At 40.3% G+C, this 25,118-nt stretch overlaps 1 protein-coding gene across 50 annotated transcripts in view; it reads left to right on the top strand.

Moving 5' to 3' along the window:
• The first annotated feature begins 2,909 nt into the window (after positions 1–2,909).
• Positions 2,910–25,118, top strand: part of C2CD5 (C2 calcium dependent domain containing 5) — an 88,043-nt gene continuing 65,834 nt past the window's right edge. For 4 of the 50 annotated variants that reach the window (XM_083699893.1, XM_083699889.1, XM_083699883.1 and 1 more), the window contains exons 1-7: positions 3,302–3,786; positions 10,926–11,012; positions 11,452–11,623; positions 13,150–13,245; positions 14,297–14,452; positions 17,948–18,146; positions 22,706–22,857. In XM_083699893.1, coding sequence (XP_083556019.1) covers positions 3,697–3,786; positions 10,926–11,012; positions 11,452–11,623; positions 13,150–13,245; positions 14,297–14,452; positions 17,948–18,146; positions 22,706–22,857 — 952 coding nt within the window. In that variant the 5' untranslated portion in view covers positions 3,302–3,696. Of the gene's footprint in view, positions 3,787–10,925; positions 11,013–11,451; positions 11,624–13,149; positions 13,246–14,296; positions 14,453–17,947; positions 18,147–21,631; positions 21,846–22,705; positions 22,858–25,118 lie in introns of all 50 variants that reach the window. The other 46 variants (XM_083699899.1, XM_083699895.1, XM_083699892.1 and 43 more) reach the window with 32 other exon arrangements.

Here is a 25,118-nt window from a genome sequence, read left to right as displayed (position 1 = left end):
CTGATTGGCCAATACAGCAATATTGTGTTAATGTTAAACAAACTTACCTTGTCATCCATCTAAATCTTAATGCTTGTCAGTACAATTAAGTTATAAACTGTTAATAAATGATTCTATAGCAATAAAATCCAGAAGACTGTGTCGTTCTATTGCAGAACAAAGAGTATTTCGACACCTTAAAGATGAACAGATTTAGAGTGCAATCTTACACATACTTTCTCAGCCACAGGTTCCAATGAGTTCAATGGGAATTAAGCCTAGATCTGTATAGGACCGTGGCACAAGCTTTTAGGAACAAGGGTCTGGACGAAGTCTTTTTTCTCAGTTGACAGGAGCCATGGAGTCTGCTGCCCATCAGGATAGGTAGGGCAGAAACCAGCAAGACCAACAGTAGAGAGAGCCAGAGGTAATCACAGGCAGAACCAAACCCTCATTGTGTGTAAGAAAGAAGGCAGGCTGAGACTGGTGGGGCAGAGCCGCATTCACGTTTCATGGATCAGCCTCTACTGGATGGGAGGATATCTTGAATGAAGTGCATTGGGAGGAACATACTGGAGCTGCCTGTTGAAATATCCACTCTTTCTTTTGCAATGTTACGTTCCCCACAGGGTTGTTGTGAAGTTAAGAGATGAAGAGACCATGCATAATGCCTTGAGTTTCTTGGGATGATAGCTGGAACACCAGTGTAATGAATAATAAAACACTGGCTCTTCATATATCACAAATGGTCACTAGCTCATACCAGATTTTCCCAGAAAGAGGAAATCTGGATTAAATTTGGGGGGGGGGGTAGTAAACTGGTGAAAGCTGTTATGTGGAGCACCAATTCTACAATAAAGACCTGCCTGGACATACCCTAAATCTCTTAAGTATCAAATGCAGCATCAGAAGGAGGATACTCCCATTGCTGGAACCCTGTGATTACTTGAAGGTGCAGCACTTTTCACATATATTGGGGGGGGGCCAGAGCAAGAGAGTAATTCTTATTTGACTAATTTAAAATTAAGACCACCCAAGTTAAAAAAACTTGGAATGTCACCTATATTGCAATTCCACTTTCAGAAATCTAATACGCAAGGCAAAGCCACCCCCAATTAAATATACTTTGGCCCTTTTCTAACCTCTCGGCCCCCCTCCCCTGGTTATAGATCATTGGTTGGTCAATGTGTCACTGACTGCATCCCATAAGTGGCCATTTAAATTCCACACCAATGCATCACTCTGGAGCATTCTGGGAAATTAAGACGGCTGCCTGCTATTGGCCACCACTAGGTAAGGCCAGACACACCAGACGTCAGCTTTCTAAAGCCGCAAGGAAACATGAAGCCTTTGCATCCAGTGTTTAAATTTAACGTGTTAGAAAGTCACTAAGAGGTTTTGTTTTCAGTGTGCAATAAACAGAAAGACTTGGCAATAGATTTAACCGTGCAAATATTGACAACAGACTTGGTAATAGATTTAGCCGTGCAAATATTGACAACAGGTAACTGAAAAGCAAGTCCTATTGAGCTCAGTGGGGTTTATGCCCAGGTACTGCAGCCCAAAAATCCTGCTACAAAACACACAGTATTACAGAACATTGTCTTTCAATGGAATCTTCAAGCTGTCAACCAAGACGTGAGGAGGCCAAGCAAAAATCGTCATGGCTTGCAGGCCTAGACTCGTACAGGGAGAGAGAGGTATAATAATAATAATAATAATAATAATAATAATAATAACAACAACAACATTTTTTATTTATACCCCACCCTCCCCAGCCAAGGCCGTGCTCAGGGCAGCTAACAAGCAATAAAAACAAGTTGAATGAATACAACTTAAAAACAAGATTAAAATACAACATTAAAACATTAAAACGCAGCTTCATCACAGGAGGAGAAAGGAAAAAAGAAAGAGGGGGAGGGAATCAAATTGACTCCAACCCAAAGGCCAGGCGGAACAACTCTGTCTTACAGGCCCTGCAGAAATAAATCAGATCATGCAGGGCCCTGGTCTCATGAGACAGAGCATTCCACTAGGTCGGAGCCAGAGTTGAAAAAGCCCTGGCTCTGCTTGAGGCTAATCTGACTTCCTTAGGGTCTGGGACCTCTAGGATGTTGCTATTTATGGACCTTAAGGTCCTCTGTAGGGCATAGCGGGAGAGGTGGTCCCGTAGGTACGAGGGTCCTAGGCTGTGAGGGCCTTTAAAGGTCAAAACCAGCACCTTAAATCTGACCTTGTACTCCACTGGGAGCCAGTGCAGCTGGAAAAGCACTGGGTGGGCAGACGAAATTAATGGACTATGCAGAATTGGACAAAATGACAGGAAGGATTCGTAACCTGCGGGACCAGAGATTTACAGAAGATTGGAAGAAGTATATGAATTATTTGAAGAGCAGTTGTAATCAACAAATTACGCTAGTAGGATTACAAGAAGTTTTGTAAGGAGAAATATATGAAGTGTTACAAAGTAGAAAAAGATAAAGATATGAGTTATGAGTTTGAAATGTAATAGGGAAAATAAGAAATGCATACCGAGAGACTAGATTGGAAAATTTCCAGACAGGATTGATGGAAGTCAAAAATTTGAATAAGATGTAAAAGTATGTTTAATTACTGTTGGAAATGATATGTTAAAAAAAAACTAATAAAAAATATATATTTTAAAAAAAGGAAAAGCACTGGGTGAATATGCTCCCATGGCAGGGACCCGTGAGGAGCCTCGCTGCAGCATTCTGCACCAAGTGGAGTTTCTGGGACAGCTTCAATGGCAGGCCCGCGTAGAGCGAATTACAGTAGTCAAGCCTGGAGGTGACCGTGGCATGGATCACTGTGGCCAGGCCGGGGCGGGAAAGGTATGCTAGGAAACCCAACTCCAAGCTGTGAAGAGGCCTTTTAACGCAGCTGCAGGTGCAGCCGCAGCAGCGACAAAACCCCGCTTGCAGGCATGGAAAAGCCCATCAATCTCCAGCTCGGTGCTCTCCCGCGCGGCCTGGGAAGGTAACCTAGGCAACCGCAAGCCGGGCTCCTATCGGGGACTCGGCGCTCGATACTGCTCTGGCCCCCACCGACGGCTCGCGCTTTATCCGCCCTGTTTTAAATAACTGGTTGACGAGGAGGACGCGCCCCTTTCTCCCCACCCCAAAACAAGAGGTTCAATGGGTGGAGGCCCGAGAATCACTTAAAATAATTTCTTTAAAACGACCCCCATCAGCGCCGAGACAGTTAGCCGGCTAATGGCAACAGGCCTGCAAGCTAACGCGCCTGCGCGGAAGTCGCCATCGTCTCTTGTCACCCGTCGTAAAACCGCATTCCCTTTCGCGCATGCGCAGACACAGGGAAAACAGGCCTGAGGGAAGGAAAATCATCAGCTGGAGGGGGGCGGTGAAGGGAACGAGAGGAGCGATGTTGTTCGACGAGTGCGCAGGCGTGGGGAGCCGCCGCAGCCCTAGCCGTGGAGAGCCTCGTGCTTAATGCGCTCGGGGAGGGCCGTTGGGGAGGGTACCTTCTGCTCGCGCCCGTGCGCGCGCGGGGGGATGCGCATGCGCACGGGCGACGTTTACACCGTTTCTGCCTCGGTCTCTCTGCGCTCTCTCCCCCCCCCCGGCCACCGCTTTCCTTGGACGGAGCCTCCGCTCTATGGGCCGCCCGCCTCGGGCTTTTACCTCAGCCGCCCCGGGCGGAAGGTGAAGAGGAGGAGGGGACTGAGGCGAAAGGAAGATGCCCGGGAAGCTGAAGGTCAAGATTGTGGCGGGGCGGCACCTGCCCGTCATGGACCGAGCCAGTGACCTGACAGACGCCTTCGTGGAGGTTTGAAGGGGCGGGAAGGCGGGAGGGGCTTCTCTCTCTCTCGGTCTCTGTCTCTCCTCAGGGCTCGGCCCCGGTCAGTACACCTGCGGCTCTTCGCATTTATTGATTTGCCGGGGGCCATTTGTGCTTCCGAGGTCGTCTCGCCTCGGCGCTTCGACCGGCGGGGCTGGCGCCGCGCGGCGCCCTCCTCCTGTTCGTGAAGAACTTCGGAACTCCCTGCCACTTGAGGTCCAGCAGGCGCCTTTCCTGCGCATGCTTAGAAAAACAAAAAAAGCCTACCCGTTTTTTAGACTAGTCAGATGTTTGGGAAGTCGAGGTGGTTTTATCCCGTTTTGTTAGGTGTTTTTATGTTTTTTGTAATGCGCTTTCATTAAAAATAAATACAATCAAGGGGTGTATAAGTTTCGTGAAATAGTTTTCTGCACACACACCCCATTGTTAAAAACAACAACCACCTCAAAGTGATTTAGGATAAAATTCTCACACACAAAAATCACAACCCTACTTTAAAACATACAAGAGTTAAAATACTAAAACAAATTAGAATCATCTCAACTTCTCTAAACAGTGGTGTTTTTAGCAGGTGCCAAAAATGCAATTTATTTTATTTGCTTATTAAACTTAACTAGTCGCTTGTCACCCAAAGTTTTCCAAGCAACTTGCAGAAATATATAGCCAGATGGGTGGGGTACAAGTAATAAATTGTTATTATTATTATGCACCTATTTAATACCATAAGGGGAGGGAGGAATCATGCAGTACTTCAGTATATCATCTTACATAACATTTAAGAAAAAAACAACACACCCACCATAAGTAATAACAGAAAACAATAATTGCCTAAATTTGCATACAGCACACAGTGAAATACACACGTGTGTGTATGCATGTGTGTCTTTTTCATGTTCTGTTATTGTTTGATCATTTAATAAATCGTTCAGTAGATCAAACCAATCAAACCACTTTGCGAGGCCTGCGTGAAAAGCAAGTGGTATGTATGAACACCTTAAATAAGCAACTAATCACAATGCATTATTACTACTTACTGGTCGCTTGTCACCCAGAAAGATCTCCCAAGCAACTTGAAAAGCACATACATTGGTGAATACACTATATGACAGAAAAGGGAAAATAAAGATATAAAAATTCTAAATAAGTTTTTATAAAGGGCCAGGTTGAATAGAAAATGAGCATGAATGTATGGTATATTCTTAATCAGATTATATGTAAGGTTATTACAGCAGTATTCTCTGTTGTTGACATTTGTGTGTGTCGAGACATAATGGAGTATGCCTCCAGTGTTGAAGTCAAACTCCTGTGTTAGCAGCACCAAAGTGACAAAGTGACAGCTTGGGTAGTGTATATAAAGGTCCTGGGCTGCCCAAATGACAAGAACTCCCTCTTAGCCTCGCTGATGTGGTCCAAAGGAAAGCAGAGCAATATGTTTGGCACCAGCTTGGCTGTAGGAATTGGCGGAAGGAGGCGTACAAAGAGCCATTCAGCCATCTTAGGGACTCCACTCCGAATTTATGTAGTGTTTGCTCCTTAACCTTTTTTCTCCCAAAGATGTCCCACAAGGCAGCAAAGGTTTAGGATTAGAATTTTCCATCTCCTAGTTGGGCAGGCTACCTTCCCAGGTTGATGAGCCTCACCTGCCCCTCTTGCCATTAATCTCCTAATATCCAACCGAAAATCTATTGTCTTGCAGTTTCATTGAAACATAGAATGACGGAGATATAAGGGACTCAGTGGGTCATCTAGTCCAGCCCCCTGCAATGTCCATTTGATGTATGCTTTGCTACTGGGGGAGGAATAGTCTTTGTCCTCTTTCATGTCCTCGCCTTTTCTAAACTAAAAAGTGTAAAATATTGTTGTGCCAACCTCTTGATCAAATCTGTGTTCAGTTCTTGCCGAAAATTGTACAAACAGTAGTTGTCAATTACCTTGTAGTTCACAGGACATGGCTGCTGGATTATATACAACTAGGTGAATTGCATGTCATGCAGGCCTGATATAGATGGTAACTTGTTTTCCCGGCTTGTGAGCTAGGTGCTTGTGTGTTGGCCAGTGCACTTATGGCAGAGAGCTAGAGCCACTCTTGGCATGTGTATTTGCATGTGACCAGAAACGTGTGTTACAGATATTTGAGTACACATACAGGCAGAACACATCTACTTGTAAAGAAACATAATATATGAAGTTGCCCGGTATGCTGCACATAGTAGTCTACATGAAGATTTTATTTCTTATGCAGTACTGGTATAAAAGGTCTACATGAAAGTGGTTTGATGTAATATTTGAAGTAATTATTCAAGGAATTGTTTTCCCCAATGCTTAGTTTAAAAAAGGAGAAATGTCATTTCATATTTCTTGTACCATATGCTTTCCTTTTATTAGCTATAGATAGGTGTTGGCTGTGTTTCTTCAGTAGTGATGGAACAACACTTGGCTCATACTCAGAAATACTATCTTTACTATTTAACTTGTCCCTGAGCTCAGTTCAGGCATTGAAAACTGATTTTGTGGTCCTGGTGACTATGTTTGGTGGGCTTTTTTCTACCTCTTGAATGAACAAGAGCCTGAAATTTTATCTCTCACATGTAAGCAAATTATTATTCATTGTACTAAATTGACAATTGACATGTTTAGGGTTGTCAGTTTCTCACATATAACAATTATTGTGCCTTTAATACAGTAATTGCTTTGCAGACTTTATACGTAATGCACTTATTATGCCTGCTTATTGTAGGGAGAATGCTTGCCATCTTTTTCCTCACAGAGCTTCTGTGTTTTTAAGACTTGTATAATGTTCAGAAATGATAATGATGAGAATGATAACAGCAACAACAATAATTTATTTATGCCCCACCTTTCCCACTGATGGGGCCCAAGGCAGCTTACAGATAATAATATGAACTGATAAAAACATAGGAAAAAAAATAATTAAAAACCTATCAAACATCGATAGATTATATATATGTATACAGTTTTAATTCTATTTAAAGCATATCAAAATTTCTCCCATTGGGACAACAAGAAGAGAGACAATCTTGCTTCTCTAGGGAGGGAGCTCCAAAGTCTGGGAGCAGCCACCAAGAAAGCCCTCACCCATGCCCCTGCCAAGCATGCCTGGTAGGGCAGTGGGACCAAGAGAAGGGCCTCCCCGAAGATCTCAAAGGTTTGTTTGAGGGAATACAGTCTTTCAGATAGCCTGGACCTAAGCTGTGTAGGACTTTATAAGGGGATAACCAGTACTTTGAATTTTGCCCAGAAACAGTCAGTAAAGGTGTTGTAGCAAAAGAGTCGCATGCTTCCTACAACCAGCCCCGGTCAACAATCTGGCTCCAGTTTTCTGAGCACCTTTCAAAGGCAGCCCTGCATAGAGCTTATTAGAGTAACCCAAACAGGACGTAACTAAGGCTTGTGTCACTGGCCAAATCAGACATCTAAAGGAACAGGTGCAGCTGGCACACTAACTGGGTGGCGTTGTGGGTTAAACCACAGAGCCTAGGACTTGCCGATCAGAAGGTCAGCGGTTCGAATCCCCGTGACGGGGTGAGCTCCCGTTGCTCGGTCCCAGCTCCTGCCAACCTAGCAGCTCAAAAGCACGTCAAAGTGCAAGTTGATAAATAGGTACCGCTGTGGCGGGAAGGTAAACAGTGTTTCCGTGCACTGCTCTGGTTCACCAGAAGCGGCTTAGTCATGTTGGCCACACGACCTGGAAGCTGTACGCCGGCTCCCTCGGCCAATAAAGCGAGATGAGCGCCGCAACCCCAGAGTCGGTCACGACTGGACCTAATGATCAGGGGTCCCTTTACCTTACCTTTACCTTTAATCCTGGACAATGCAGAGGCAAGAGGCAAGAAGAAAGTCTTCAGCATATGTGCCGCTGGGGTGCAAAGATCCACCCAGCGCCCCCAAATTTAGTTGTGAGCGCCGTCATTGAGTCTGACAAGCGCCACCACTGGCACGGTGCATCTTTGGTAAATGAACGCGCAAAGTCGAAAGTCCTTTAGTGAAACAGTAGGTATATATTTCGGTAATACTTAGGTAAATATGTATTTTGTTTTTCTAGCTTGATCAAAATTATTTATTATTTCATAACAGGTAGATAGTTAAGAGCTTAGGCGGCTTCTGCGGGTGGCACTTGGCGCCCCCCAGAATTCGCCGCCCAGGTGCCCCACACCCCTTCCCCCCTGGGCAAAGACAGCCCTGCAGAGACCTGGGCATACAAGTAGTTTCTACATAGGTACCACTTTCCCCCATCAGGGCATCTCTGTGATGTGGGAATTCATGTGGGTGTTAAAGACAAAGAGCCTTTGCAAAAAAGGTGATAACTAGACTTAAGTCATTTCTGTTATCCACTGTTTGTTCATTTACACTGTTTTAAAATCAGTTGCAATGTCAGCTAGAGCTCATCTGGTGATAATTCAGGGCACAATTGTGAACCAAATGTGGTTTAAAGCCCCTTTAAGAGCTTATTTTATGGTGGTTGTGGTGGCAAAAGAAATATTTCCCACTGATATTGCAACTGCAGAATGCCATCTGACAGTGCTGCTTAGGAAAGACAGGAGGCTGATACAGTTGGATGACTGTGATTCTTTGGAATCAAATATCACTCACTCTGATAGGCTTGAAATACGATCTGTCTTGGATAACAAGCCAGTTTCAGGAACTGTATAGGATGTCCCCTTAGCAGTTGTGTGGGTGATGGATTTCACCTGAGGTTGTGAACTAAGTACTTGGGGAAGTCTGGTCAACAATTTTCTCTCCTGGCTTTCTTCTGTCCTAGCTGGTGACAGCCAGCTGAGAGGCTTTGCCTGCTCTTGTGTATTTGGTAATGAATACAACTTGACCAGAGGGTTCATTTTGGGCCACCTTGAAGGAGGCATGGTTGTTCACATTATTTAGCTGTTTATAAACTTCTGTGACAATTGTAGACTGCGGAAAGTCAGCATAGGAAAAAAAATGTATGCATGTAAATAATCACATAGAAAGATATTAATTCCACTTATTTTTGTACAAAAGTGTGCTTAAAATACTGACCTTTAATCTTCCATGTTAAATACTATTACTACACTGTGGAATGCCTCTGTTCTGTATTCTGCTCTTCAAAATGCAGTGGGTGGAAACATTGGGAGTCAAGCCTTTTTCAATGCCTGAAAGGTCAGATACAAGTCTGATGCAGAAAACCTTGTGGCCATCTGAAAAACTGTGCTTGTTCTCTGAGTTGAACATGCACCTAAACTTTCCAACATTAAGAAGACTTGTGTCGATTGTGTTCCAATTATACAAATAGGAAAAGGAAATACTGTATAATAACTAACCTTTAGTCTCTTCGAGTGAGATCCAACATTTCACCAGCAGACATAATGGGACTCCTTTCTCTTTCTCCCCAACGCCATGCCTTTCCAAACTAGTTCTGGAGACGCCTCAGCCATCTGGAGCATATTTTGGAGGAGTATGGGGAGAAGAGAATTCACATTTGTGCGAGTGGTTGTCTGCTTTGCAAGTGGGATACCACAATTTGTTATCACTCTTTGAGGTTTTCAAAATAAAAACTAATTCTTCCCTGTCCTTAGCTATGATTCTTCTGTAGATTAAAAAAAAAACCATGTGCAGAAAGAGCCTTTAAGCTGTGTGCCTTGCTTATCAGGCTCTGAGAAACTCTCTCGTGAGCTCTGGAGGCCTGCATGAGATCTTGGATGGCCTTGCGAGATCTTGTGCTGGCTCTGGAAGGTAAGATTGCTTACTCGGGGTAGTTCCAGGGGGTTGTTTTGATTTTACATGATTTTGGCTTTACATGCTACCCCTGGAACATAACCTCCTTCAAGATGCAATCCTACTGTATATTAATAGACTAAATAATTGCGTTGTTGCAGTTATGAAGCTTTTGACAATGTTGGCTGAGCCATAGGAATGTGATGAATGTTGATGAACATTCTATCTAAGTGAATTAATCTGTTAGCCATAGAATGTTCAAAAGCATGGGGGAAGTTAAAGGACAGTTGGCCTTTTAAATATCCTAGAGATAGGCAGAGTTCTGTGGGCAAGGTAGGGAAACTGAGAGGTAGAAAAATGAATGAGAAGCCCGTCAGTCTCATGGTTGTTTGAGGGAGGAAGCCCAAGGTGTTTTTAGTTAGGTAATCAAAGCTGTGTGTTTGCTTAGAAATTTTCTAATTTGGCAAATTTTCCAGACAAGCTCCTCTCAAATTTTGGGATATTGAGTCTTTTTGATTAAATATGAGTTGAATCCTAAAGATTTCAAAGTTGCATCTATTAGAAAATTACACATGTTAAAGAGCTTTAGTACTCGTTTTTAATCTCTCTTCTGTATGTGAATAGAAACTTTTCATCTTACACATTAGTTTACATGTGTATTGATGGAGCTGTAGTTGGGAGATGAATCCTGAAGGGACCTTGCTCTACATTCCCCCCCACCAAAGAACATCTTAATTTTCTTTCTGCCTTGTTTTTCATTTTTCACGATATAATCTACAAGTGTATAAGTCCTTCACTTGCTCACATGTTCAATAATTATGTGTAGAATCTGCAAGCATGCTCACCCACAAACACTGTACAGTGAGCATATTGTTTTCACTGTCTAGCCCACTTTTCATCTCCCATATAAGCACAGCCATTTTCTTTCACACCAACTCAATTTTTCTCATTCTCACTGTTCTGCTATAAACCACACACTGTTTTCTCTCATGCGCATTCAGTAATCATCTTCAGAGTCTTCTGAGCCTATGCATTGTTGTTTGCTGTCTTTTAGGAGGTATAACAGACTAACTGCTGAGGGATAGAAGTGCTAGCTGCTTACTAGCTGCATTGGAATTGAAGATGTAAGCTGGTTACTATCTGGTTTGGAACTCTGAGCCAATCTAGATGTTGGGGTTGTGACTTGGCATACCAGGACAAAAATTTCTACCTCCCCAGCTTTATAATTTCAAAGAACTCACAGTGTTAAGTCAGGGCAATCACATTTAAAGGCCCACTTTATATACATGTAGCAATGGTCTGTCAAATGTTTGAAAACAATTGCATGGCACTAACTTTATTTTAAAAGTGTAAGTTTTGGAAAAAGGTGGAGAACAAGATTTTGCTTCAATTTGTCTTTTTTTGGGTATATTTTTCAGGTGAAGTTTGGAAACACCACATTTAAGACAGATGTGTATCCCAAATCTCTCAATCCTCAGTGGAATTCTGAATGGTTTAAATTTGAGGTAAATTCAACAAAAAAGGTAGACTTCAAAGCAAATTATTGAGTAAGCCCAAAGAATGTCCATTTTCAACTAACAGCAGCTCCTCATTTTGTCTGAATTAGCACAAAATGTACTTAATTTAATCTGGTTTGTCCAAAGAAAGAAGTTCAAACTGGTTTCTGATTTTGGATTGTTTAGATAAACTGTAGCAAAAACTTAATTGCAGTTCCCATTTCAGACAGAAAAACAAACTAGTTGAAGAACAGAAGTGGATGTTTTGTAGTGGTCATCTGAACAGAACCATTTGGAATTCGTAGTTTTGAGACTCCTACCAGTTTCATGTTAATCTTTATTGTATGCTCCACAGGGAATTTAAACTAGCAATTTTGAATCAATAAAGGTTTTGTTAATACAGATTCTGCCTTGTGAAATTTTGAAGCTCCATATTTTTATTTTCTAGGTGGATGATGAAGATCTACAAGATGAGCCTCTGCAGATAACTGTTCTTGATCATGATACTTATAGTGCTAATGATGCCATTGGAAAAGTTTACATTGATATTGATCCTCTCCTCTACAGTGAAGCAGCTACAGTTATCTCTGGCTGGTTTCCAATTTATGATACGATACATGGTGAGATTTTTAACATTGTTTTAAAACATATTTTATTTGGCAAATCATTTAGGAGTGTTGAGGTAGACTCATTGTGCCATTTAAAATACAAATTAGTTTTAAGTTTTCCTGAGACATCAGTTGAGTTCTTTCAGTTTCACATGTTGTTTCAAAGAAAGAAGTTGTGTTTAAAGTTATGCCATTTTTTCTTTTGCCATGGATCATAGCACTGGGATGACAAATCTTCCGATGCTAAATCCCTGAAAATCTGGACAAAAATAGTATAATATAATATATGAGCAACACCTAAACAGTGCTGTGTAATAGCTGTTGTGATGCAGCTTTTGTGTGATCTTCATTGTTAGTAGACTCACAGAAGTCAGTGATCTAGTTGGATCTTGCCCTGTGTAATGTATGTTTGTGTGTCTGTGTGTGTGATGCTGTTTTTATAAAAACAGTTACAAAACAGTTACAAAATAATAAACAATTAGTACTGATATGTCTACATTAACCTTGTGGAAAGAAATTTAATTTAAATTAATTTTAGAAACAAATCAAAGAATTCTGCACCATATACTTAATGTGGTCACTTAAGTTATAGTTAACATTTTATGATAATTTTAAGAATACCAGGTGTAATCTTTAAATCACATTCTGCCATCATAATATTTTCTGAAAAGCTTTCCTTAAAAAACTAGTTATGGAAGGAATGCCTTTTATTTTAAGTAGACTTGTGTTATGGAATGATCTGTATTCTTTTAAAAAGGATACAGCACATGACATAGGGTCATTAAGGGTGTTCCTCAATCAGTTTCCTGATGAACTTATTGGCTTTGACTCATGTTTCAAGGGATTAGAGTTCACAGAGTGGTGAAGCAATGTGCTGAAGCAGTAAGTTTTACTTGACATCAGGCTTACACCATCCTTCAGCTAGGACATAACTATGGAGGGTTTCTTGCAGCTATTTAGATCTGTTCTTGACATACTCTCCAGTTTGACACTGTTGCAGACTGTGGTTGTTTGTATCTCCCCAAGATGCAGGTTCCCAAGCAGTTTTCACTATAAAAGTTGCTCCTACCTTTCATGTTATATTCTATGTTGTATATCATGGATATACTATAATATGTGATGCCATAGAATAAAGAATATCCCAGTGCTATTTGGGACTGAAATACTGAATAAGAATGTTCCAGTTGCATCTGCCCAGTTATTAAAATTTTCATTAGAGGCCCTTTTGTAGGTTACTTTTCAGTCAGGAAGAATCTGGTGACATGTGAAAGGACATTATCTACCAGTACCCCCATTGCCCAGTCCATGTGGTGTGTTTAGTTTTCATTTGAGTACCTATTTGATTTTTAGTATTTTTGTGGCTCGGTTTTTACCATCTTTTAATAGATTATCTATTGTTTTCTGTTCTTTAATTAATTCTGAACCCCCTTGGGAGTCTTTGGGCTGACAATGGTATTCCGATATTTAAAGCAATCGTGGAAGATTATTTTTCTATTGTAATACAAATTCACACTTTCTCGCATATTTTTTACAAACAGGTATACGTGGAGAGATCAATGTGGTGGTGAAAGTAGACCTCTTCAATGATTTAAATCGTTTTAGACAGTCATCATGTGGAGTTAAATTTTTTTGCAGTAAGTCTAAAAACATAGTTGGAAAAAATTGTCTGTGGAAAATGAGATAAGTGATGTACTAAAGAAATAAAGCTTTTAAGATTTATATTCTCTAGATTGAAAATAGTCAGTTAGTGCAGAATACAAGTGCCAGAAGAGACTGCCTGTTTGTTTCCATCTTCAATTCAAAGCGAATGGATTTATACATACATAAATACATACATACATACATACATACATACATACTTACATACATAATAAAGTAAAAGGACCCCTGACCATTAGGTCCAGTCGCGGACGACTCTTGGGTTGCGGCGCTCATCTCGCTTTACTGGCCGAGGGAGCCGGCGTACAGCTTCTGGGTCATGTGGTCAGCATGACTAAGCCGCTGCTGGTGAACCAGAGCAGTGCACGGAAACACCATTTACCTTCCCTCCACAGCGGTACCTATTTATCTACTTGCACTTTTGACATGCTTTTGAACTGCTAGGTTGGTAGGAGCAGGGGCCAAGCAATGGGAGCTCACCCCGTTGCGGGGATTCGAACCACCGACCTTCTGATCGGCAAACCCTAGGCTCTGTGGTTTAACCCACAACGCCACCCACGTACATACATACATACATACATACATATATTTAAACCCTTAATAATTTTGGCATGCAGATAGCTGAAGGAGCCACAACTCTCATACCAGACTACCCACACTTTTGCAGTCCTTTTCCGATCCCTTACTCCGAATGCCTCCTTTGGAGGTGAGATGGGTATCAACTAGCAAGGGGGCTTTTTTTTTTTTGGCTGTGGTGCCCCAGCTATGGAATGCTCTTTCTAAGAGGCTTCTTGGTACCAGTGCTTTTTAAAATTTCTTTTTAGTGCTTGATGTTTTTAGCATGATTCATCTGTAAGCTTTTTATCTTTGTATTTTATGTTGTTGTTTTTTTGGGGGGTGTATTTCTATTTTTAAAAAATTCAAATTGTTTTATTATAATCCGGCCTGGAATGAGTTGTGGGAAAAGGTAGTATATAGTTGTGTTAAATAATTAAATATTTTACACTGTGCTTATGCTTTTAACAGCTACTTCTATTCCAAAGTGCTATAAAGCTGTAATCATTCATGGGTTTGTAGAAGAACTGGTGGTTAATGAAGATCCAGAATATCAGTGGATAGACCGAATCCGTACACCAAGGGCATCAAATGAGGCCAGGCAGAGGCTTATTTCATTAATGTCAGGTAATTACAATATCATTTATTGCCTTGAAAAAAACACACATTAATCTAATAAAGGCTCTGCATTTCTGTTAATTTCTGTTGAGATGTTTTGCAGATTTTATTACTGTGTTTTAAAGCCAGCTGAACATTTTATAGTTAACATTACGTGAAAGAATAGAAAAGTATCAAGTTTGTAGTTCAGGGCTGCTTCCTGAACAATCCTTGCCACTGGAGACTCAGATGGCCATGGTGGTTAGGACAACATTCCACCAACAGCAACTGTTGTGCAAGCTACACCAGTTCCTCCGCAGAGGTAACTTGGCCACAAGCTAGTAAATGCATTAGTAATTATGTAGAGGTTATTCATATAAATCTTGGTAAATAAAATAAAACAAGTAACTTTTAGACTGGATTATTGCAATGCACTCTATTTGCAGTTGCCCTTGAGGCTGATTTGGTGGTATATACAGTGGCTAGGATGCTTGATGGACTATCCTACCATGCACATACTACTTTTGTGCCAAAGGAATTGTGTTGGTTGTCTGCTGACAAACTGATTGTAACGTTTTGTTACTCTTCTTACAAAGCCCTGTACAGCTTGGGACCAGACTACCTGAGGGCCTCCTTCTGTTTAAACCAGCTCAGTCCCTGTATAAACCAGCTCATCATTATGGGAGGCCCTTCTAGTCATGCACGTCCAGCAGAGTTGCATCACGTGACTGAAAGGAGGGCCTTCTCTGCTTTGACACTCACATTGTCAAATGACCTCCACTTAGAAATATGACGCAGGTGTTTCACCAGCCAGTAAAAGCTTACCTGTCACAGTTGTCAATCCTGGCCACTGATCCTTAATACCAGCTTTAAATGAACTGGATATCTGTTACATTCTTTACAAAAAAAAAAAAAAAAATACAGTAGCAACTGATAGACTATATGGAGCTTGCAGAAATGACTGGCAGAATCCGAGACCTGGGAGAAGAAGTTGTGGAGGAGGACTGGAAGAAATTCAAGGACTATTTACAAAAATATTGTAAATTGTATGAATGTTAAGAAAGATGTAAGATTATCAACAATATGGCACCAATAAGTTAGTTAAAAGGAATATGAAGATAAATGAAAATATAAGAAAAGATAAATTTTGGATAAATATTATGTTAAAATTAAGCTTTTAAGGTTTGGGTTAAATTATCTAAAATTAGGGATACAATATCAGAAAATTATAATATAAGAATTGAAACAAGGTGATAAATTGCTGGGTAAAGTTTGAAAATTTGGAACGCAGGAACGAGAGATGCGAGGAAGTCCAAAGAAGTGATGAAAATGTGGATATTGGAAAAATTATATGTTATTTTGTTTGTTCTTTCTATTGTTCTAAGAAAATCTTTAATAAATATTTATATAAAAAAAATACAGTAAACTAGTTTGTTATTTTTAGGATGAAAATGCTTTTTACATTTATTTTAAACAGATAAAAATAATTTCTCTCTTGGGTATTAGGAAGTCTACAAAAAATCATATTAATAGTAACTGGTAAACATTTCACTTGTTAACATATACAGTAACTTAATATAGCAATAATTTACAAACAGATACAGTAATTGCAACTTGGGGGTGGTGATTTCTAGTCTGTGTTGAAACTTTAGCTCACATTATACAGCAGCCACGTATCCCCTGGAAAGTTGGAATTTCAAAGGTCATTTTGAAATGTTGAACTATGTAAGCAATCTTTACAGAATAACAGTGTAGACACTGAATGAGTGAAGATCTGCTCTTAACTGCTTAATGATTCTTTTTCATATACTTGGCCGCTGATTCAGCCTACAGTTGTTTGTCTTGCACTGTTACTAATTATAGTAGTTCTAGCACTTAGCAAAAATATTTTTTTTACTTTCTGAAAGTATATTATTTACAGTATTTAAAAGTTGGAAATCTGTTATGTGCTTTCTGATGGAATATTGCCTCCTTTGGAGAGGGTTGTAGTCCCTCTGAAAGACTGTGGGGATTTCTGCACCATTTCTCTACTTTTTGCTCTTCAAGCACCTCCACATGCTCTATAAATTGCTTGCTTTGTGACATGTTCAGTTGTAGTTTGGAGGAGGTGTGTGGTCACAAGCATTTAGTTTTGAAGGTTGTTTTTTAATATCCGTAACAACATGGAAAGATGATTTAAATTACATCCTGTTATACAGAAGATGTAATTCTTTTGTATAGCTAAAGTTTCAGTGTCCATTTATTTTCAAATTTTGCATCAATCTATGAATGCTTACATAGTACATGCAAGAGCAACATAGTACATGCAAGGCCTGCCACAGAAAATGATCTACAAATATATTTAAAGTCTGCTTGTAGTCTGCAGGAAAATGCTTACATAGTACATGCAAGTAATGCTTACAATCTATGAATGCTTACATAGTACATGCAAGGCCTGCCACAGAAAATGATCTACAAATATATTTAAAGTCTGCTTGTAGTCTGCAGGAAAACACTTTTGGTCTCGTACTAATGATGGGTTTACAGTCTCAATGCACTTGCCTACTATTAACACTGCTCCCTAGAGATTTCTTGTTGATCAATTTTGCACATTAGAGAGCGTTTCTAAATTCTTTTCTAGGCAATGGATTTCAGCACTGCCTATCTATGTTTATTCTGAACTTAGTTTACTACTGAGTAAATGAGTATAGGAATGAAGCTGGCATAATTTATATTTATATTTAGAGAGATTACACACACAAACACACACACACACACACACACACACACAGTGTCCATTGTTGTTTTGTTTAGCACTAATACATCAGCTGTTGCTCCTAGAAGCTGTCAGCATGCAACAGCAGCCATACCCAGGGTCCAGCTTTGACTAGCTGTCTAAACCAGGAGAGGGTAGCCAATGGATCTCAAACCCTCAGTGAGTTAGGGACTTCCTCTGCATGTGAAGAAAGGCTCTGGAGGATTGTGCTGTTTTAAAATAAAAGTGTAGCAAATTTGAATAATAGCTCCTATTTTATTAGTATTATAATATATTAGAAAATGGCTTGAAAAATGTTTGGCGTCTATTTTCATGGTTATAAAAAGTTTCAGCAGAGACACTAAGGGCCACTTCACAGACTATATAGTTGTCATGAATTTAACCTGTGTACAGGAAACTTGTTTGCAAATAAGCATATATCTGCACCTGTCTTATTTCTACTACAGGGATAGGGAGCCTGTGGCCCTTTAGATGTTGAAGGCTCATCAGACCTGAAGAATGAGTCCAACCACATCAGAAGGGCCATAGCTTCCCTGTAGCAGTTCTATAGGCATCTATAAAATATTTTTATGCATCTGTAAAATTGTAACTGGTGAAACAGTCCTTAAGTCCATGTACCTCTGGATGACAGAGCACAAAATTTTTAAAAAATGAATAAATCATGCTATCTAAATGTGAATACATTTTTCTGTTCTCATCTTTTTCTTATTATCAGACTTGCAAATATATTTTAAGTTAATTTCTGGCTAACTGGCATACACCTTTTGCAGGAGAGCTGCAAAGGAAGATTGGCTTGAAGGTACTTGAAATGAGAGGGAATGCAGTTGTTGGCTATTTGCAGTGTTTTGATCTGGAGGGAGAATCTGGACTAGTAGTACGAGCCATAGGAACAGCCTGTACCTTGGATAAATTAAGTAACACATCAGCATTCTTACCCACATGTAATTCCCCATCCAAAGATATGAAGGAGTAAGTATGAGTCAGATGTTCATTGGAAAGAGACTTTCATGTTTTGTTTATATACTCATACAGTTTTGCATAATTTCATTTGTCTGCTGTGATTTCATACACACGTTCCTGCCTACCAATCTTGTTGGTAATTTTTTGGAATTTAGAAATCTGAGGGGATTCAAAATGAACTGATGGTCCTATTTGACCAGATGCTGCAGAAATAAAATTTGTGTGACAAATGCCTATGCAGTCATACCATATATAATTCTAGCAGTGTTATACAAGGTGCTGCTGATTGTGTTTGCCTCTTCTACGTTGCAGTTCAATGTGCGAGTTTTACTGGTGGTGAACCTGCATCAATGGAATGTTTTGTCTTTCAGAATCTTTTGCCATATTACAATTTTTCAACAGGCCTTCTGTTTCCAGTACTTGTAGTCTGAATGTGCTTCTGCATTAGAGACAAAAGTATTACAATGTGAATATTAAATGCTATAATACCATAAGATGCTAATATGTGTTAAGCTTTTTCTATCAGCTTTTTCTATATCTGCCTTTATTCTAAATAAGAGAGGGAAGCACCAAGTTGTCTTTGCTGCTCTTTGACCTGAAATAGTAGGCAAGCTTTCACTTCACTTATAGTTCATGGAGTTCAGTTTTTAGCATGAGCAAGTGAAATAAAAATAGTACCATGCCAGCCTGAAAGCACCTTGTTTGGGAAAGCTATGTATATGCCTGGTGAAAGAGCATCTAGCTACATTTACAGCATCATAAAGACTTTTTTATGCCAGCCCTAAGAGAAGGACCAGCATATGTTTTTTCTGTGTGTGTAAATTGGGATTATGTGTGCTCTAGTTGAGATAGCTGGAATCTTCAAAACTATCCGTTATTTAGGAGCTTATCATTGAAAATAATTATTTTCATACATTGAGGTATGTGCAAATGTTAGACTCACCCTCCTGTAACTGTATATTTTGTCAATATTCTTTGTACACTGCTGTTGCTGGGATTGCTGAACCTTAGGTTTCACACCTATCCTATAATTCCGCAGTTAAACTTGCCACATTCTGTTTCCATATCCCTCTAAGGTTGGCTCAGGTTTTATGAGCTGCTGCAGGAAGCACCACACTGACATGGTCTGTGTGAAAGCAATTGATAGCTTAATGAAGGGTATATGACCAAAGTTAGTCTGTGCGATAGCTAATCAAGTTGCTTTTGCACTGGTAAGATAAATAAATGCTTCCAAATCTTCATTCTGAATTAGCTTCATTCATTGTTCAGAGTTGATGCTAGTTTGATCAGACGATCAAAACAAAACGCTTTGTGAACTCGAATGTCACTGGCTATTTTTATTTATTTCTGTTTTCAGCTAGCCATGAGACTGGTCTACAGATACTGGCTTGGCTTGCTAGCCAACCTTTACTTGATCTTGCAACATACATCTTTCCTCAAATCCTCTGGCATGCACAGAGGGCTTGGCGGGGAAGAGTAGAGATTTTTTCCCTTTTAGCGTTAGTATGGAGAGAAATACTGCAACCCAGAATATATTTTTTCCCTGTTGTTTCTTGCCTTTTCCAATTCTCAGCACAAGTGAGAGTTTAGAGAAGTATGGGCTACTGGGTTTTATTTTCATCAGAAAACATGGGAAACTCATATATTGTGAGTAATTTGTATATACCCATCTTTTAGCTAAGAACCATGTTTTTTTAAAAAGACATTTTTTCTTTACAAAGCTTCCCTGTAGTGGAAGCATAGGTCCATAAGTAAAACCATGCAAGTGCCACATTGCTTTTACACATCTACCGTATTTTTTGCACCATAACACTCACTTTTTTCCTCCTAGAAAGTAAGGGGAAATGTCTGTCCGTGTTATGGAGCGAATGCCTACAGGTGGCGGGGGGGATCTGCTGCAGTTGTGAGCAGAGGATCCATGGTTCCCCTTCCTTCCCTCCTCCGTGGCTCGCTTTGAAACAGCAAAGCGGGAGAAGAGCCGCTGAGTGGGGAGGAGAGAGGGACAGAGAGCCTGCTTGCTTTAAAGGAGCAAAGCGGGAGAGGAGAGGAGCCGCTTACACGAGTATAAGCAGCTACTGTCTGGTTGGCTCCTTTAAAGCAAGCAGGCTCTCTGTCCCTCTCTCCTCCCCACTCAGCTCGCTAAATAGCATTATTAGCAGCATCCTTCTCCACCCACCCCACACATGCTCCTTGTCCCTTGAGTGCTTTTCCTTCCCTCCCCACTTAAAACGTGGTTACAAAGCACGGATCCACATGGATCCTCAGGATTTTTGCACTGGGTCACCCCAAATTCACCATCAGATCACATAGCATGTCCATGGCTACATTTTGCACCCAAAAAATCACACACCCACTGTTGCCTGGGGTCGCAGTGGTGCAAAAACGTGGTTACAAACATGGATTCACATGGATCCTCAGGATTTTTGCATTGGGCTACTCCAAACTCACTGTCAGATCACATGTCTGTGGCCACAGCATGAACCACAAAAATCATATATCCACTGTTTCGTTTAGAATTTTTTTTCCTTGTTTTCCTCCTCTAAAAACTATGTGCGTGTTATGGTCTGGTGCGTGTTATAGAGCGAAAAATACGGTAATAACCTACTAAGAATGTTCTTCCTATATCTGTTGTCATTCCATCTTGAAAAGAAAATGGAAACATTATTTCTCCATTTGCTGGTTGCACCTTGCATGCTAAGATTTTTATATTTATTAGAAACAGAATCAAGCCAGTCTAAAGAAATTGCATTGAATCCAGGTTTTACAAGATTAGCAGGCACCTGCGGGTATTTCTTTCTTCCCAGTTAACACATTGCTACAGATACAATGTCACTTTTAACAAGGTAATGCTTAGCTGCTTTCTTAAGGTTTCATCTTAACTGTTTAGAGCAGGGGTGTAAAAAAATGAGTTGGAGGGCCAACTTCTCAGTGAGTAGATCCTTGGGAACCACATCCATTTTTTAAAAATAAAAAAAGTGAATCCCAGCACAATTTGTTAAACATCTGCTGCTGAGTCCCCCCCTCACACCACAATTTCAAGTATTTCACTGTCTGGTGTATATCCCTGACGGGGGGGGGGGGGGGGAGAGCTATGAACGAGAAGCTCCTGTTGGAATCCACTGTCCAATGGCTCCCTAGTTCATCTCCCTTGTGTGAGCATAATTAATTTGCTGAGGCCTTTACTTAGCATGAGATAAATTGGAGTGGCAGGCTAGAGCCATGTCATCGATTGATCTGCTTGCGAGGAAGCATGCCAGTTTGCCATTTTTGGCTTCTTGGCTCACAAGACTGAAGTTCTGTGAAATATGGTAGGTGTCCTGTGGGCCATGTTGGGAACCACAAAAAGATATGATAAGGCCCTCAAGCCTTACATTTGACACCCCTGCTTTAGAGCCTGCTCTTAAAGCTCCCTGAAATATTTTTTAAATGTAACTTTGCAATCTTTTGTATGTATTTTTTTTCTTTCCTTCCGCCTTGGCTGCAAATTCTCTCAGGTCTCCGCTGGTTCATCCACCAAGCCATGGATGTCGCTCGACTCACAACAGCCCAATTCACACAGCTACTGGCTCACGGCTTACTCAGAACTTCTCTGTGTCTGTTCCCACTCTCATCTACACTGGTACGAGACTGCTCAGACTCAGAAGCTGGGGAGAGACAGGCTACAGGCACAGTGACTGCAAAGGGCAGGCAGGCAGGCAGTGTAGGCAGGTACCACAAAACTTTTCTCACTGGGAGTCTTACTCCTGGAAATAACTACATTAGTCTTCATCTGATACAGCAGAGGTGATAGGCGATTGGAGTTTAAGCATCTCTCTCTGTACTTTTGCTTGGTGTGTGTGTGAGTTTTTTTCCTTTCCAGTTATAAACTGGAAAACCTAAGGTGTGAAAATATCCCTTGTCATGGGGGGAAAATATGCATCTTGATTGGGCTTCAGGCTTAATCATGATGTCCTCAAAGATGTTTCTGTGACTGAAGTCTTAATTTGGACAAACAGGTAAGGTACTATTAAATGTAACCAAGGTTGTCAATACAATGGTATCAGTCTGGTTTCCTTCTTTGTTTTTAGCTGTGGCACACTGCAGATGCTAAAGGATAAGGAAACTTTCTTGGAAATATATATGTGTGTGTGTATATATAAGTGTCTGTGTCTGTGTGTATATAAACACACAGATATATGGTCTGCAATTGTCTTTGTTTTCCTTTTTGATAATCTGGTTCAAAAAAGCATTTTGCACTGCTGCCCCAAGTGATGGTTTTGATGGGTTTTACTTTCTTTGCCTGTTTTTCTTGGTTTTTGATGCTTCATTCCTCAGCTGTGTATTTTGTTCTTGTTTTTGTTTTGCTATCAAATATTTGCCATCTCCCTGCAATAATGCTGAGTTGGTAAACAAATTTTTGTTTTTCGGTTTTTTGCCGTTGCCTTTGGCTTCATAATCCAGCTTTGCACTTCAGGACAACTAGTGGCCCTTCCCCATCCCTTCCCACACCCTCTTGTTGGGCTCATGCTGCTATCAGCCCGGTCCTTTGGCATAGGATCACTGAATATGTTTCCACCTTCTTCTGGCAGGATTCCTTTCAATGAAGATCCCAATCCCAATCCTCATTCATCAGGACCCTCCACCCCTCTGAAAAACCAAATCTATTCCTTTTCACCTTCCAAGTCCTACAGTCGACAGTCCTCTTCTTCTGACACAGATTTGAGTTTGACACCCAAAACTGGTAAGGTGCTGCCACCCACGTTATTTTGATTTGTTTATTTGTTTTGTTTAATTTGTGTTGTTTCTATTAGCTTTTTTACTCACTTCCTTTTCTCTGTTTTTTGGCATGTAAGTTAGCACAACAACCGTAAAATAGGAGATCTCTCCTACTCCAATAAAGTTTGAAAACTGTCTATATGTCTAACTCTTATGAATTGCTTTTTGCATTATTTAGTTTATGGACAGCTTTTGCAAGCTGACATATAGTACATCAGAATATAATAGAAAGGTCACAAGGAGTTGTCTTTTAATTTCCTCCACATCATATTGCAAATTATGGAGATAAATAGTCACCATAATATGTTGGGGAAGTAGTTTTGCATGTCCTTTTTAACAGTGTCATACTCATAAGACTAACTACCTTCTAATCCAAATATGTTTCTGTATGCGTGCACTTCTTGGCAATTAATCACTTGAGCTTTCTAGAAATTTGGCCGATGGGCTGCCTGCTGAGCTGCTTCCAAGCTATGTACAATTGGCATAGACACCACCTACTTTAAGATAGTAGTAAATTCTTGTTAGCAACTTATGTTTTTGATGTAGAAAACATTTTAAGTTTTATTATTTCATTTAATGTATGGAGTGAATGCATGCCATCTTACAAACACTGAACAAATGCCATCATCCCTTAATGTTGCTGCTTTACTCTGCCTGCTAATTCAGTGGTTCTCAAACTGTGGGACAGGCTTCCCTTAGGAGGCATGAGGCACCAGGAGAAAGGTTCCAGTCAGGGATAGGATCTTGAAAATTGTAGTGCCGTCCTTGGGCTCCAACCGAGACCTCAGTGGAGTACCCCTGAAGACAACCTCTCTGATCAATGTGGGGCTTGAGGCAAATTGCATCTTCTCAGGGTGATTTGACAGGCAAGAAACCTAGAAACTGCTACTGCTTTGATCTTTGATGAATCACTATGCAAAGCTCCAGTTTTCTTTTCTAAAATATATGTGGGGGGTATTATCCAGATCCTTATGCATAACAGCAAGTCACTTGCACCTAATTTAGGTGCAAGGATCTCTACAGGTTCATCTGTGGAAAATAATTGATATTATGTGCAGAATGTAGTGGATGTTTGAAAAGGAGCCTGAGTTCAGAACGTTTGAGAAACACTGCTCTAACTATTTGGCTATGTGCATTAATTTTCATGCAATCTACTTTTGTTCTTTTTGTCGTTAAGAACAAACTCTGCTAGAAGATAATGCAATTGTTTTGGTTGTCTTTTTTGTTTTTTGAAATAATAGTTTTAGAAAATGCTACAGAATCTTAGCTGTGAACAGCTGTATTTTAAATCCGGTTTTCCCCTGCCCCATTTTGTTGTTGTTGCACTTGAAAATATTGTAGGCTGGGGAAACCCAGCTAGATGGGCGGGGTATAAATAATAAATTATTATTATTGTTGTTGTTGTTGTTGTTGTTGTTGCAGGTGAAATTAGTAATGTTAGGGAGTATGTTTTTCATCTGTTTCCTCTTAAAAGAGTACATCTTTATTTTGTACTTCCTTTGCTAGATAAAATGATACCTACTGTATATTCCTGTTTATGTTGATTTAAGAGGCTATTTTAACATGTGGTGTGGATCTAAACTTGATCATACTTTGAGTAGGCCTATGGTATCCATGGGACTTAAAATAACTTTGGCATCGCTGGGTCTATTTTAAGTATGGATCCAACCCATTGTCTTTACAGAAATAAGTTATTTTTCTATGCTGTTGAATTTAAAGAAATGGAAAGAAATAGTTGACATGGCATTAACCATTCTTAGAAAGTAGGCTAACATTTGTGCATGTGTGTGAGGGAGAGAGAGACAGGCATGCACACATACATACATACACACACACACACACACACACACACACAGAGAGAGAGAGAGAGAGAGAGAACATTTACTGCACTAGATCTAATATAACTAATGGGAGGAGCAAGGATCTGAACAACTTGTCCAAAATCTTGCCCTCACTTACATTCCTTTGACTTTGGTGAAATTTAGGTAGGCTAATTGGCTAGACCATGGATGGAATCCAAAGGGACTCTCATGCAAATGGGATACATTTCTGCTCATACCAAGTGTGTTTGTGTGTGTGTGGTGGGGAATTCTACATTTTCTTCTTATTCCTTCCTCCATCTACATCTACCCTGTTTCGTATCCCATTCTATTCCTAATGAACCCGGTCCTTTTCATTGGCTGAAGCCAGACTCAGTGTCTGGAAAGTTTCATTCCATTAGCAGAA

The sequence above is a fragment of the Podarcis gaigeae genome (genome assembly GCF_964106915.1).
Source record: "Podarcis gaigeae genome assembly, chromosome: 10".
Lineage (NCBI taxonomy): Eukaryota > Metazoa > Chordata > Lepidosauria > Squamata > Lacertidae > Podarcis > Podarcis gaigeae.
The sequence above is the reverse complement of the archived record's forward strand: the minus strand, read 5'-3'. Positions and strand labels throughout refer to the sequence as shown.